At 40.7% G+C, this 15,506-nt stretch overlaps 1 protein-coding gene across 2 annotated transcripts in view; it reads right to left on the minus strand.

Annotated features, from left to right (window-relative positions):
* Positions 1-525: 525 nt before the first annotated feature.
* epb41l5 (erythrocyte membrane protein band 4.1 like 5) overlaps positions 526-15,506 on the minus strand; it is a 45,318-nt gene continuing 30,337 nt past the window's right edge. For both annotated transcript variants that reach the window (XM_080037673.1, XM_080037674.1), the window contains exons 17-26: positions 8,218-8,369; positions 7,841-7,938; positions 7,594-7,728; positions 7,259-7,326; positions 6,579-6,701; positions 5,057-5,138; positions 4,866-4,946; positions 3,349-3,411; positions 3,126-3,247; positions 526-2,373 (exon numbers count right to left, since the gene is read on the minus strand). In XM_080037673.1, the coding sequence (XP_079893799.1) occupies positions 2,304-2,373; positions 3,126-3,247; positions 3,349-3,411; positions 4,866-4,946; positions 5,057-5,138; positions 6,579-6,701; positions 7,259-7,326; positions 7,594-7,728; positions 7,841-7,938; positions 8,218-8,369 (994 nt within the window). In that variant the 3' untranslated portion in view covers positions 526-2,303. The remainder of the gene's footprint in view (positions 2,374-3,125; positions 3,248-3,348; positions 3,412-4,865; positions 4,947-5,056; positions 5,139-6,578; positions 6,702-7,258; positions 7,327-7,593; positions 7,729-7,840; positions 7,939-8,217; positions 8,370-15,506) is intronic.

Genomic DNA, 15,506 nt, shown 5'->3' on the forward strand with positions numbered 1-15,506 from the left:
TTTAAAGTCATCAGTTTTACATGCTGTTACAGGCATTAAAATCAACAAAACCACAAGGGTTCCTATATTTTTGCACAGTCAGTTTTTCACATTTTATTTTATTTCATACAACCAAATACTGCTTTTCAAAAAATCTTTGTTTGGAAAACATCCCAGTAGTTAGCTGTTCCTGGTAAATTAAAGACATACCACTTTTATATTTTTTTTTGTGAAAGCAGAGTCAATTATAACGCCGGCTGAGAGGGGTTCCCAAACTTTTTCATATGACTGTAAATAATCATGGTGGGCTGCCATGGCCAAAAATGCCAGGGCCGATTTTTTGTCCCAGTCCAGCCCTGAAGCTAGCATACATCTCAAACTGTTATCATAGATAACTAACTACCTTAGCAGGAACATCATTTCAACAGTAGCCAAGCAATACAAATAAATGAGAAATTGATTGACTCCTACTGTAGCAAAGCTTTACTGAATCATCATCAGATATTCCAGAAAGAAATAACTTTATATAAAATTGCATTTGAGAGGTTTGCGGTCAGTTTGATCAGTCACATGTTTTCCTACTTTCTCTTGTAGTAAGAAAACACCACACTGCTGTAATCTTCTCATAGTACGTAGTAACAATACTGCCAACATCATTTTCAAAAAATATATATAAATCTACTTCATATCTACAGCCAGCCGATGCCATTATACTGACAATACATTAGAACTGTATGCTACAACACTTTTGGACAACATTACACTGAGTGGTAGCATTAATGAGTGTCACAGCTAACAAGACATTGTAAAACGGTCAGCTTCCCTTGTTCACAGACAATAAAATCAACAGCAACATGAACAAAAAAAAAAACTTGAATGAGGGTCCTGACTTTTTGATCACAATGTATAGAGTTATGAGATTTTTAAAAAATCTATTGTTTAAAACTTATGGTCATTTACTTCATTAATAACTGAGCTAATGTAGAATGAGGCCTCGATCCCACATGTACAAAATCAGCCTTTTAAGATATTTCACAGGTTTAGTTCCAGTTGAGAAATCAGCAATCGAGGATTTTAAAAAGTCTTAAACTCAGGGATATTTCCAAACGCCATCTCCAGCTTTTTTTCAGATGAGCCTATTTGAATACATTCATTTCCATAAGGCAGGGTAGTAGCTACGACGTGTTAATACCAAAGTCTTCTATCGCAGAGGCAAATCACTGTCTAAAAATGCAACACAGGCGCAATGCAATGCTTTCAACAAAAAGTTAAGCATCACATTGTACATGAAGTTTACAGAGGAGCCCAACATAAAAAGAGAAAACAGAGCTAACTTTCATCAGTGGTGTACACTACATCATGATGCTGGTGAATTTTAAATGTATCGTGATGGACAAATTAAAACAGACTAAATAAAAGTCAAGAGCAAGATAATAAAAAATATCATCTCTGTTGTCATCCATTGCAGGAAAAAAAAAAGGAAAAAGAATTCTTCAAGGTCCAGTGTTGCTAAAATGATAATCCAGTATATACTTCATATCCAGTGGCTTCCATCAGACTACACATGTAGTATTGACTGGTTTTTAAAAAGCATCATATCCACGTGTCATCATGTTCACAGTCCAGAGAGGACTTTTTGTCTCTGTCTTTTTTTAGACTTCCATTGCAGTCTTTCATCCAGTGTACTTCAGCAGCCATACATGCTTAGTCATCTGAGTCAACAGAATAGTTCAGAGAAGCAGGGATCCAGTGTTTGGTGAATGACCATCAAAAAGCATGACTCAGCATGAAATAAAAAAAAGAGGGTTTGGGAATCAGCGCTAAAAGAGACAATTTACCCTTTAAGTCACAAGCCAGTGGTGGGTACTTTAACAGTGTCATGTGATTAGTGTGTGAGAGTGTGTGAGCGCCCAGGTTGACCTCTGTAGCAAACAAGCTGAACATTGTCAGTTGGTCTTGGTGCTGCTTCTCAGAGAGCGAGGTTTGGTTGACTGGATGGATTGAGCAAATGGCAGGTGACTTGACAGTGAACTCAAAGGTTGTTCTTAAGATGTTAATACTGGAGCTAAATGTGTCTCTGAACAATTTATATATCAAATACAAATAAACTAGGTTTAGTGTTCTGAAACACTGTATCATAGTCCTAATACTATCCTGTGTACCTAGTTGACATTGTTCAATCTGTTAGTCAGTGTGGATAGTGTTTGTGGAGCGTGTTAGCCGCCTCCTTCCTTGTTTGACTTTCCTCTTAGTCCTTAGAGTTCAGCTTGTGTGTATGGGTGAGGAGGAGGTGAAGGGGTGAGGTGGCATAGCAGCTCCCTCCCTCAAAGCTCAGTGGTCAGGAGACTTCTGGGTTTGGCTCCATCCTCCGAGGCCGGCTTCTGAGCCACAGGGCTGCGGGACATGGGAGTCACATCAGTATCATCAAAGATAGACATTACATTCAGGGCAAAAGCATTAAAAGTCACCTATTATACAAAAAAAGGAAATTTTTCATGTTTTTTTCAACATTAATATTAGTCCCATTCCCAAAGTATGAGAAAAGACAACCCTCTCTGTATCCCTCCACCTCTACCTTTCTGAAAACCCTGTGTTCAAAAACCCCAGTCAGATTGATATCCCCTTATGACATCATACCCCCTCATTACCAACCTAAGTTAGCACTATGTCCAGATACCACTTGATACAACTCGAGGGTAGATTCAAACCGGCAGTTAGATTCAGGGCCAATCAGAACAGACTGGGCTTTTTGGACGGTAGGGCTTAATGAGGCAGTTTCTTTTGGGACAATACACCATAAAAAGACGTTTATAGTAGAAACTCCATTTACAATTTTGAACCTGAAAATCACCTTTATGTTGACTGAGAGGTTATGAGCAGATCCTGCTTTAAAAAGAATTCATTTTGTTTTCCTAAATATTCTACTTTAAAGAACAGCGATGATTTACAGTTCAGGTGCATAACTGACACTATTATGTCTATTTACATGTTAAAAGCAAGCTTGTGATTTCTAAAAGTAGCAAGGCCAGCAAAGAGTGACATTCAGCCCACGTCAAGCAGGGGGCAGCATACTACCAGGCCTGCTTGGTAGTATGCTGCACAACGTTTAATAAGTGCTTTGGCTTCAAAACCTGAAGGTATTTTACCTGGCGGAGATGGTGTTACGTGTGTGAGCGAGGTGGGGGAGGGCTGTGGTGAGGGCTGCTCCCCCGTCGGCCTTAGCGGGGAGGTCATGGTCCAGCAGGCCGTTAGTAAAGACACTGGGAGGCTGTGTTAGAGAGAGAGAGAGAGGGGGGGGAGAGGGAGGGAGCTCAGTGTCTACAGCCACTATGCAGGTGAAGGAGACCAGTGAGATGGGTTGATACTCACAGCAGCTGCAGGGATGATCCAGCGAGGTGTGATGAGAGGTTTGGGCGGCTGCACTGGTGGGAGCTGGGAGAACAGCAGGGATAACGTCACAGTGAGAGCACACTCATTTACAGGGATGTCATGTATTTAGCCATGCTTTGTTCACATATTGCTGATGTGATCCACTTCAGTACATCATAGACAGTCTAGTTCCAAACACATCACTGCTATACCGCCATTTAATATTAAAACTATCAAATCAAGTTTAATTTTTAAGCTTCAGTCTATGCCCTATTTCCATTTGTGGAACTGTCTTTTCTTTGTGTTTGGTCAATGTTACATTATGTATGGTTGATTGATGTGAAATATTGTGCTCTTACTAGGGGTGTGCACGTGTACACGTGTAACCGTTTGTAAATCATAACCGTTTAGGAAAAATCAATAAACGAAAACCGTTCTTTTTTTTTTTTCTCAAATTTCAAATTTTCTTTTTTTCAAAGTTTTTAATTATGTTCTGGAGACCCGCATTTATTGATTTTACCTCACTAATAAAGTCATTGGGGATGATAAAAGCTAGTCTGCCGAATCTGTCTGTCCCTCGGCGAGTGTGTGTGTGAGTGTGTGAATGAGTGTGTATCGGCGCACACACACACATACGGGGGGAGTCGCCGTGCTGGGGCTCGTCTCACAGCCACGGAAGAGAGATGAAAGATAACCTAAATATTAAAGTTACCCGGTTGACGTGAACTACGCTCGTAAGTAGCCCGAACTTTATAACACCTGTTCAACCTGCATACACGTGGACATGTAGAAATCGTAGAAATGTGCGATAGGCTAATCAGGAAATTAATGAAGCGCGATAATGACGGCGCACATGTCAGGCGAACGTGTGTATGTGTGTGAGTGTGTGCCATGGACCTATTATAAGAGGTTTGTAAACCATAGAAAGTATATAAAAACGAGCGTGGTTCATGTCAACTGTGTGTTTACAGGCGAACGAACGCGTATGTGTGTGTGCACGCGCGCCTACAAGACGGCGGGCGCACGAGGACAATGACGTCACGGTTAACCGTGTACACGAAAAAAAATCCGTCGTGTACACGGTTAGACATTTTTGTAAACGTTCACACCCCTAGCTCTTACATTAGGTAGGGCTTGTTATGTGACTGAATAAAGCCATGGGCTTACAGTATGTAAATAACCAGACATGAAAATCAACTATTCAATTGTTCATGCACTCCAATAGACAGGCCCAATAAACTAAAGTTAACTGTTGCAAACATGTTCACACTCAGCCGGTCTGAATGCATGTGAATGAGTGATGTATTGTTGCAGTCAAGTTGTGTGGTTAGATTGAGTGTTAGTAGTATAGTGTTGTATCCAAGGGTCACTGGTTTTCTCACTGCAATGGCCAGTATTTCTGTGCTAGTTTTCTTGAGCAAATCAATAAAGCATGTCCTTTTGCAAAAGGTGCTATCTCAATGTATTTTTTTCTGGACCTGGTTGGACTACAAATGGTTGCAGAGGCTGGGACTTACCACAGGAGTTACATCGGTGAAGTCGATCAAGTTGTCAGACGGTGGGATGGTGTTTTGCAGGTCAACCTCCTCCGCTTGCACCTGCACAATGACACACACACACACACTTTACCACAACATACACACAAAACAAACTCCATGGAAAACAAATGGAAACAATAAAGCAATTCAAATATGAGCAAACACGGTACCTTTGGGGCCATGCCTTCGCCCACACACTCACAGGGCATCTTGGGAACCGAGGAGCTTGAATCTTCAGCCAACCTTTCAGCGCTGATGAACGGAGCAAGAGAAAAAAACATGAGTAAAAGGATAGATGATTTGAGAACTCTGTTTCAGGAAATCTTGGAACAAACAAACAGAAAAAAGTGGTATAAAACACATGTTCCCATTCATATTATCTGGGCCTATCATACTGTCAATGGTAATGCATTGAAAAGCTTGACGTTTGATACGTAAATAGGTCCGATTGTCAAATGATAATAAAATGTGTTGAGTAAAGTTGACTAACCAAGTGAATAATCAATGTATTGTTTCATCACACATTGGGTTTTACATTGTCCAGATGAAAATCATGGTGAATTGTGGGAGCATGACATCAAAGAGCCTGGGGGCCATTCAGCCTTTGTGAGCAGCCTAGGCAAGCGTCTGTATTTTTGTGTCATCATCCTACTGTAAACACTTAGTGAGCGGTATCCAGGCAGAAGTCAAGTCATGGGACTCATACATATACAAACAAACAGACACACACACACACACACACACAGCTTAAACACACCAGCAGATGTCAGCAAAGACCACAAAGAAATAGCAACCCGTTTGTTTCCCAGCGGATCCTTGTGAAATGTTTCTTAAATGTAGTTTATGTTCTGTTTGGGGGAGCCCAGGTTCATCACTTATTTTGAGACAAAATGACACAGACAGAGGAAACATTACTCTGCCAGTAAGGTTGATGCCACTGACTGAAAAGCAGGTATGCACTGTAAACTAGGTGTTGTTTTCTCGCTGAGTCTCAAAAATAAATAAAAGATGCCTTTAAGGAGTGAGGTTTCAGAGTGGCCTGGTTTTCTACTCTCTAAATACAATTGTATACACGCTTACTTTGTCTTCCATCTTACATTATGGATGTTCTTCTGAGGATATGAATGTCATAGCCTGTTCTTTCAGTTGATGTTATTTAAGAACATTTTTAGTCATTAATCTCATGTTTGGTGTTTTATGTTTACTTTATTATACATCTTGTTTTGGTGTATTCTTTTAACTAGATATGCCTTCTTGGTCATGCAATATTGTGAGCCTATATTTGCACATTGGGCACCTTTTAATTGTATTATCAAATTCTTGTATTATTATTCATTTTAATCCTTTTTGTTTTTAGCTTAACACCAATTCCTGTCCAGGGACTACAGACGAAAATTAGCCATGTGGCTATAATCTGGCTCAATTGTATATTGTGCACTGTCCCTGCTAAATAAACAATAAATGAAATTAAAGAAAATGTGATGATATAAAGTAAGTTTTAGGTAAAAAGTCACAGTGAACTATAAGTCATTTAAAGCATCCAAATCTGGACAGTATTGCCATTAATCACTTATAATCACACTATACTATGTGACGGAGTTCATTACTGAAATCTGAATCTGAATAAAAAGTTTTTTTTACTTTGTGTGCGCTGAACATTTTGCCCACAGTCTTTACTTTACTTTTACTGACCTGGGGTCTGCCGCTGACACCACTGAGGCTGGCTTCAGCAGGTCCCAGGAGTCTGGGACGTCAGGGCGGCTGCTGACGGACAGAGACGAGTTACTGCCCAGTCGCCCCGAACGCACCTTCAACCTGAAAACACACAGTACATTGTGAATGAAGATTTGAATAGGGTACAAGAAAGGAAGGCAGGGGAAAAGGTAACCATTAAAATAGATTTGAAAAAATAAAAAGATGAATATAATATTAATATTTGTATAACATGTACTGTGACAAACAGCGTTTATCAAAGCTAATATGTCTCATTCTGTGCCACTGACTTCCTCTGATACGAGACAATGTAGAGCCTTGCTTGGGAGGATGAGCTGCAGGTGATGTCATGTTGTGAACTATGCTAATGATCCTCATGAATATTCAAATGTTTAAGCCGCTCTAGCAGCAGGGAGCGCTGGGATTGGCTGAGACAATGTGTTGACAGTTGGCATGACTCAGAGATACAGAAGGAGGAGGAGGGAAAAGGCCTGATTACAAGACAATGGTCCATGAGAGACAATGGATTATTTTTACTGTTTATGTGTGTTACAACTGTAACCATTTAAAAATTAATGCTTCAAATATTAATGTGTCAATCAATTCTGTATCTATAGAGTGTTATTTGAAACATTAGGTATTATAGTGTGTGGTCATACCTGGCAGTAGCCTCATGTAAGTTGCAGTTTTTGTCTCCAACTAATACGACGTGTTCCTCCAAAGATCCCTGCACAGAGAACAACAGACAGACGGACAGACAGACAGACAGACAGACAGACAGACAGACAGACAGACAGACAGACAGACAGACAGACAGACAGACAGACAGACAGACAGACAGACAGACAGACAGACAGACAGACAGACAGATAAGTGGATGTGTAAACAGGCAGGCACAGGGTAAGGTGGCTTCTACAGCTATGCAACTAAGTATCACGTGAAGAGTATGAATTGGTTTAATATAAGGTATCTCTCTCCTCTGCCTACTCCTCACCTTGATGGCAGCAGCCTCCACTTGTGCTTTGAGGATGTTACTCTTCAGGTCCTCAGGGACTTTCAGTGGAGTGATGAGTGGACTGCTGCCTGTGCTGCTCAGACCACACTTCTCTGTCAGCTTCACCACATCCTCCTGTTTGGGTCAAACACAAGACAAAGACACAGGCGGTCAATATACCTGTCAACAAACTAACTGTAGGGCTAAAACCTAGAAAATGAGACATAGAAAAAACAGACACACTCACCTGGTTGTTCATGACAATGTTAACGTTGATGTTATTTTTCGGAGTGGCAGGTAGTGTGTTGTTCTCCAACGCCAGCTGCTTCAGACGAGCGGATGCTTCTGGAGAGAGACAAACGTTACACTTAAATACACAGCCCGGCACGACTGCAGCGCATGAGCAATTAAACACACACACCTTTAAACTATAATTAGAATGAAACGACAAGTGCTTTCAGTCTTTTCCATTTTCAGTGTATTTCTATGGTCGACGAATAACTGGCGATGTGAATATGCCAGGAGTGAGTGGTTGTGTGTGGTGCTACAGTATAGTGACCGAGATATGTCATTGTCTCTGTGCTAGGTTAGCTATGTTAGCTGTATACTATCTATGATCCTCACCAGCCAGGCTGAGGGGATCTTCCCCGGTGACACTAGGGGCAGCGTAGGCATTGCTCGGTCCCGCCTCCTCTGTAGCCGTCGCCGTGGAAACGACAGGAGCCCTGATGACATCGTCGATGCACGTCTCCATCAGGTCAGTGACCAGGGGCATGCTGGGAGAAAAGGAGAAAGAAAGAGGCAGCATTGGAGCAAGCTCAAAATGATTACAATTACATACAAGAGAAACAATGGAGGAAATATTGTGTTGACATAACATAACTCAGGATTGAACAGCTGTACAGCTTACCTGCAGCATCCATAAGATATGAATGGACTGTGTAACCATGGCAAACGAATGAAGATATGACCAAAGACATTGCAGAATAACATCCCATGAACAACGAATAAAACAAATTCAGAAAATGTTTAGAAGATAAAAAAAACTAATTATATATATATTTTTTTATAACCCATTAATAAAGCCTTTGGCAAAAGCAAACCAAGTAGGTTCAGCTCCAGTGCTTTGGGCATGCATAGTCAAGACTATTTATAATAAAGTGAAATAAAAGTTAAGAGAGTAAAAAGACAGTTGCTAAACTTTCTTTAAAAAAAAAAAAATCTATGGGAGTCCTGGAAAGAAAATAACAAAAAGTCTTCTCCAAGATTCCGCTCATGGACATAATTCTTCAAAGCGAGCAATAACTTTTTTCTGGGAAATGATGGTGGCGTAATATCCTGAGAATGTGAAGAAGAGACCTGAAGCTAAACACACTTGATACATGGATCTTGGTGGAAGCTCTTCCAGCAGCCTGGTAAATACCTCATATTTCTGTAGCCTGAAGACACAGTGAAACATGAGGACTATATATTACTGTAAAGCACTGCCAGGACAGAAACAGAAGCCCACTACACACACACAATGATGTAAAGAGAAGAACAATGCTTTGCGTGAGGACTCACAAACAAAACCCATATAAAACACTCCCACATGTTAAATGATCCATGCAGAAAACAATGGAGGCCGTATCCAACCCTTGTGTGGCCAATAAAACACAAAGAAGACATATTGTAAAAGGGGGGGTGGGAAAGCACAAATAAACAGCAAAGATGTATGGTCTCTTGCCAACTTAAAAACTAAAATAGACATTAGCTACTCTGTCCTCTGATCTTCAGTCTGTACTGTTCAATCTACGAGAACAACTTCTTTTTTTTAAAGCTAGTTGTAAATCATGTTCAATCCTAAAACCAGATTTGTTAGTTACTAAATTAGCAACAATTTACCTGACCGCTAGCTTGTGGCAAGTCTTATTTATTATAACAAGAGCCAAATAAGACGGTGAAATATGTCTATGATAAAAAGTAACAACATGATCAAAGACACATTGAACTACAAAGTCTTTAGCCAAGGCTTAACCTTTCTTTATTCTCTGAAATGATCTTCAACATACAATTCAGAAAGATAAACATCCTTTGGTCAGATATGTTGTAAACGTTTAACTAAGCAATATCATTAATAGATCATCTTCATTGGTTGAGCTGTGCAAGATATAGCTGTACAGTGGTGTAGGTACTTCTACACAATGCTCTTTAGATAATAAAGCCAAAGACACTGTAACCTTCATGAGAAGCCTTCCCCACCGGGCCTACACCACAAAACAAATAGTACTACTACTAAAAACTATTTCCTTTCATTTTTGTTCATTTAACATATCAATGCTTCTTTGATTTTTTGTTGTTGTTGCTGCAAACAGTTGAATAAGAAGGTCACTATCAATAGAATGCATGTGTAGGGATGTGTAGCTCAACACCGGAAGCATGGACAGCCAACTAGGGTTGCTGAAAATTCCCGGAATTGACCCTTTTCAATTCCCGGGAAAAAAGAGCCTCCTCCCGGGAGATCCCGGGAATTCCCGTTAAACCGGAAGTGCCTTTTTAATACTTTATTTTGTACCCACGTACTCGGCCGAGTGGTTTATTGGGCACGTTATAGCCTCATAAGCCCAGGGCAGACTGGATGCTAGCTCTAGAATGAACTAAGGGCATTAAAAGTTAAGTCATCTAAAGGCGTTTTCAGACGGGAGGAGACTGTCTGTGCACTCGACCGGTGGAGATAGGAGGCTCCGCGAGGAAACGCTGTGCGGTAACCATGGAAACAACTTTTGTTTACAACCCTGTGTCGCTGCTGTTAAATATTTACTCATATTGTTAACATTTGTTTAGTTAATAAGTGGATTAGTTATTCAGTTTGAGTTGGTTTAAATGTCTACTTTGTGGATTAGGTCTAGGTTTCACTTTAGTGTTTGGTGGAAGGAACGGGGCGAACAGCGATGCTCCAGCTGTTTCATCTCATTAGATTCATGTCGCTACAAGAGAAAGCAGCAAAAGAAACAGGCTGCTTTATGTTCATCATACAATCTTGACTTGAATACAGAAGAATGGTGAATATATATCACCATCTCATTGAGGAGAGAAAAGTAAAACACTGTTCAGCTGTGCCAGGCTGCAGGCGCCTGTGTGTGTGTGAGAGAGAGAGGAGCACAGACGTGACAGTTTAGCTGTGCGGCCGCTTGTCGCTCCGTCTGTAGAACTGCGGACTCTCTCTCTCTCTCCACTCGCATGTCAATAGCTGCGTTACAGACGTAACAACAGTTTAGTGCGGCCGCTTGTCGCCACGTCTGTAGAACGGTAGTGCGTCTCTCTCCACTCGCATGTCAATGAAAATGTATTACCAGACACGTCAAAAGCCTCCCTTAGGAAAAGGCCATGATGGCGAGAGTATATTTGATTAGTAAAGGCCACTATTAATGAATTAAAAGAATAAAAAAAATAAAAAAAACGGGAGGACGGGTCCCGTGGCCAATTTCCGGTACTCCCGGACTGACTCATTTCGCGGGAATCCCGAAATCCCGGGACCCGTCCAGCAACCCTACAGCCAACCTCTCCCTACATGTATCTTCTAAATAGTTTAAGGAAGGAGAGACAATGTGCAAATATAACACTTTAATCAAATATATATTATATGAAATATAATTTTTTTTGGGAAGGCTCCTGTGACAGAGTGATTCTTTTCTCCTGCTACCGTTTGTTTATGCTAAGCTAGGCTAAGCACCTCTTTGACAAGTCAAGAGAAAAATATTGACCTTCTCATCCAACTACCTTTTAAAAACAAAAGCAGCACATCCAGAAAATGTACAGGGCAGATTAAATACAAAATAGAGAGACTCTGATTTACTCATAGAAAAATCACTTGATGGAATTAAAGTTAATGCAGCAACAGTGTTTAAAAAAAAAAAACATTTTAGAGACTGACGATGGGTGAAACCCTCCAGGAACTATGGGACCTATTGTTCCCCGCCAAGAATCCAGAGTGAAGGGGAATTCCTAAGCCTCGTAATGATACCATCAGAGCCCGGACGGACAGTTTCACCATGAGGTTAAGAGTGAAGGACAGACAGAGGAGAGAGAGAGAGAGAGAGAGAGAGAGAGAGAGAGAGAGAGAGAGAGAGAGAGAGAGAGAGAGAGAAGGTAAAACAAAATGGTAGATGAAAGAGGTGGAAGTAGAAAATGGAGGGTTGACTTTTCAGAATGGTCACTGTAGAAAGGGTGAAGGTAAAAGTTTGAGGAAATGCAGGGAATGACTGAAACACAGATGAAAAGAGCAGTAAGTAGCAAGTGCCATGGCATAGACTGTGCGGGGTGTCAGACTGTGTGGGGTGTTACCACGCTGAATATGTGACACTTTGAAAGCGGATTGTGTTGGAGGAACGTTTTTCAGTTAATACGGTTTGCATTCACACTAAATGTGTCCTTCCGTGTGTGGTACAGTCACTTCCACAAAACACCAGAGGTTTTTCACTGCTCGGCCAGTCCCCATGTGTTAGTGTGCTGTCCCATTCATAGTCAGTACAGAGGGGTGAGACCGATGTCCGCTGCTCAGATGTGTCCAGACTCTTCGCAGGGTAACTTGGATAAGACATGAGTGGGGGGAGGATGGAGGGAAGAGGAGACCTGGGGAGGACATGGAAGATGTGGGGGGTTGTAAAGAGATGGGGAGTGGGTGAGACAGACAGTGGAGGTAAACAAACAGCAAGACTGGAGAGGGAAGGAAGCATTGAATGAGAACAGCAAAGAGAGAGATTGTATGCATATGATTGAGGGAGGGAGGGATACTTAATAGGAAAAAAAACTGTTTTAAGCAGTTGTAAAGAAAATTGGGAAAGAGGGGAGGTGCAGAAGGCGGCAAAAGGAGAATAACACAAGTGTGAAAGAGAAAAAGCAATAGTGCGTAACTTCTGTCACCCCCATGAGTGATTACAACAACACTGTCGGCTGCAGCCACATGAGGTTAGCCTTCGGTGATCACAGATGGATGTTATACCTTCTGCTGTACGCCCAGGTTTTTTTTCTTAGTATCAGAATCAACTAGTGAAAGATTTTGTGGGCGCGTCTTGGGATTTTCCTGAGCTCCTGAGCCAGTGTAGGGGGGGGCGACACCAGTAAGTAAAGGCTGCCATACTGAGAAATACAGAGAGTTTTGTGGAGCCGATAGGCTTAATCAACTTTATGTCTACTCATTTGGCGATGGCCTGAAGGTCACCGAAAGGCATTCATATGAAAAGTTACTCACTATAGCTTTAATTCTTTGAAATGTGATCTTTAATCTAAGCTAACATTGTAGCCTGTCTTGTATGAGAAATAAGGTTTTCTACAGTCGCGCTAGGAGTTTGGTTTTATTTTGGAGGACGGTATCATTTGTTCCTTTTAAAACTACAGCCGGACAAGAGAGCTCATGCTGATAAAAAATTACAAATGTGTTATTTTAGTGAACATTAAACCACATAATAAATAAACAAGGTGTTTGATGGCGTGATAAGCCTGGCAGTGGTCAGGTTACTAAATAAGCCATGCAACTTCTAGCATATGGCTTCAGCTACACTGTACTACACTTGTGCACACTAGAGTGCTGTGACAAAGTGTTGTGACACAAACACTTGAGCTAAGTGGAGCAGACAGTGTGTCTCTGGAGCATCCGTGACCCGGCTTTGCACCTCTAGTCTGCAGAGGGTCTGATGGCCTTATGTCAAATGTGTCTTTATATATTCACTGTCCCACAAGCTTTTATTCATGACGACAACTCCACTGGGAGTGTAGAGCAGGCCAGGCAGCGCACAGTCTCCCCTTACCACTGGGACACACTGACTGACTGGATCATCTTTGACTAAACTTGGAAGCAGATGAACTTCCACTGACCTTTTACATAGGCTCTCTTGTTAGGGAATCACCATTTAATCTGATGGATGAACCCCAGAGGGGCTGATCTAAGGGTTATCTACTGTAACGTGTGTTAATGTTGTAAAGCAGTGGGTTAGCTTATAGGGACGAGAGGCAAAAGGTCAGAAAGAGGACAAAGGATAGACACAGCGCCCACAGGACATCTGAATACAGCTGGAAGGCTGAGTAACACCAATGTAATAAGTACAGATACATTACAATTAACATAGCATTTTTAATTCCCAAAAGTATATTACCAGTATGTTTAATTAACATTAAAATAATTAGAATTGGTCAATGAATATTCGTATTGATATATTTTGGTTAGAAAGTGCTTTGATATTATATTGTGGAAAGCAATTGTTTATACTTAAAAAAAAAAAAAAAAAAGAAGGTTAGTGCAGTAGGGGTGGGAATCTCTTGGCACCTCACGATTCGATTCCGATCAGAGGTCAACGATTCGATTCAAAATCGATTCTCAATGCATCCCGATGCATTTTTTTTTACGTATACATACCCTTGTGTGATTTTCAAAAATATATTTATATACACTACTGAGTTTGCTACTCAGAGTTTGCTAATCACTTCCTACTTTTGTGATGATCATTAAATACAATCAACAGATGAATTGCCTTCTCTAATATTGTATTAGAGAAAAAGCTTTTCTTGTCACAAATATGACTTTCTATGAACAGTGCAATAATCAATGCAGCTTGCATTTCAACACAATATGGAAGTGTGTAAAAATTAAACCGATTCACTTTAAATTTTCTTTCTACTCTTGTAAATCATGTTTCTATAGGATTTCTATTCTATTATTTTCTATGTCATTTCAACACATTGTGCAAAAAGTATGGCTTGGAATTCAGCTCTCATACAAAAACGTTAACAGAAATAAATCCAGTGCAGGTATTATGGGTTTGCTGCTCTCTGCCCTTTTGTCGCCACTTTTAACAACTCGCACTTGTGTGTTGTGCATGTGCAGTGGCGCAGGAAATACTAGTATTGAATACTAGTAAAAAAAATAAAAATTATAAATCGATTATTAACTTTTCTGAATCGTTCGAGAGAGAATCGCGATGCATCGGAGAATAGATTATTTTTCCCACCCCTATAGTGCAGTCTCAGAAGGCTCATATCAGTGATTTGGACTATATTTGTGAATTATCCAACATTAATGTCAGTGAGTTATATATTATACACATATAATACACTGCCCGGCCAAAATAATTCACTACCTGGATTTTACTAACCAAATAGGCAAGAGCCCTACATCGGTCAAAAACTGCAGTGATTAATATGTTTCAGTTGGTAACAAGTTATTTAACCCTAACTGATGCAGTGAATAGCAATAGCTTTCAGAGGGGTGAAATTATTGGCCTGCATCAAACAAAGAAAACTACTCAGGAGAAGATGAAACTACTAAAATCGTGTTAAGAACTGTCCAATGCATTATTAAAACCTGGATAGATAGTGGTGAACCGTCATCTTTGAGGAAGAAATGTGGTCGGAACAAATATTTAATGATCATGATGGGAGAGCACTTCAAACATTTGGTGGAATCAAAATGTAAAATATGGACAGTAGTGAATGCTATGTGTAATAGTGAAAGTAAGAGCATTTCCACAAGCACAATGCGAAGGGAACATAAGGGATATGGACTGTACAGCTTTGTAGCCTTGATAAAACACTTATCAGTTGGGCTTATCAGGATACAATGCTTCAATTTGCCAGGGAACATACAGACTGGACTCTGGGGCAATGGAAAAAGGTTGTGTGGTCTGATGAGACCAGATTGACCCTGTTCCAGAGAGGTGGATGAAGTGATGCTCCCATCATGCCTAGTGCCTACTGTACAAGCCTGTGTGGCAGTGCACAGTAGGATCTGGGGTTGCTTCAGTTGGTCAGGTCTAGGTTCTAAGCAACCTTAACTAAAGCTTATCAGAATGTGCCACAGTGAATGGGTGCTGTAATCAAAGCAAAAGATGGTCCAACTGAATATTTGACTGACTTTTTTTGGTCCGGGCAGTGTATAAATA

The sequence above is a fragment of the Ammodytes marinus genome (assembly GCF_949987685.1).
Source record: "Ammodytes marinus genome assembly, chromosome: 12".
Classification (NCBI taxonomy): Eukaryota; Metazoa; Chordata; class Actinopteri; order Uranoscopiformes; family Ammodytidae; genus Ammodytes; species Ammodytes marinus.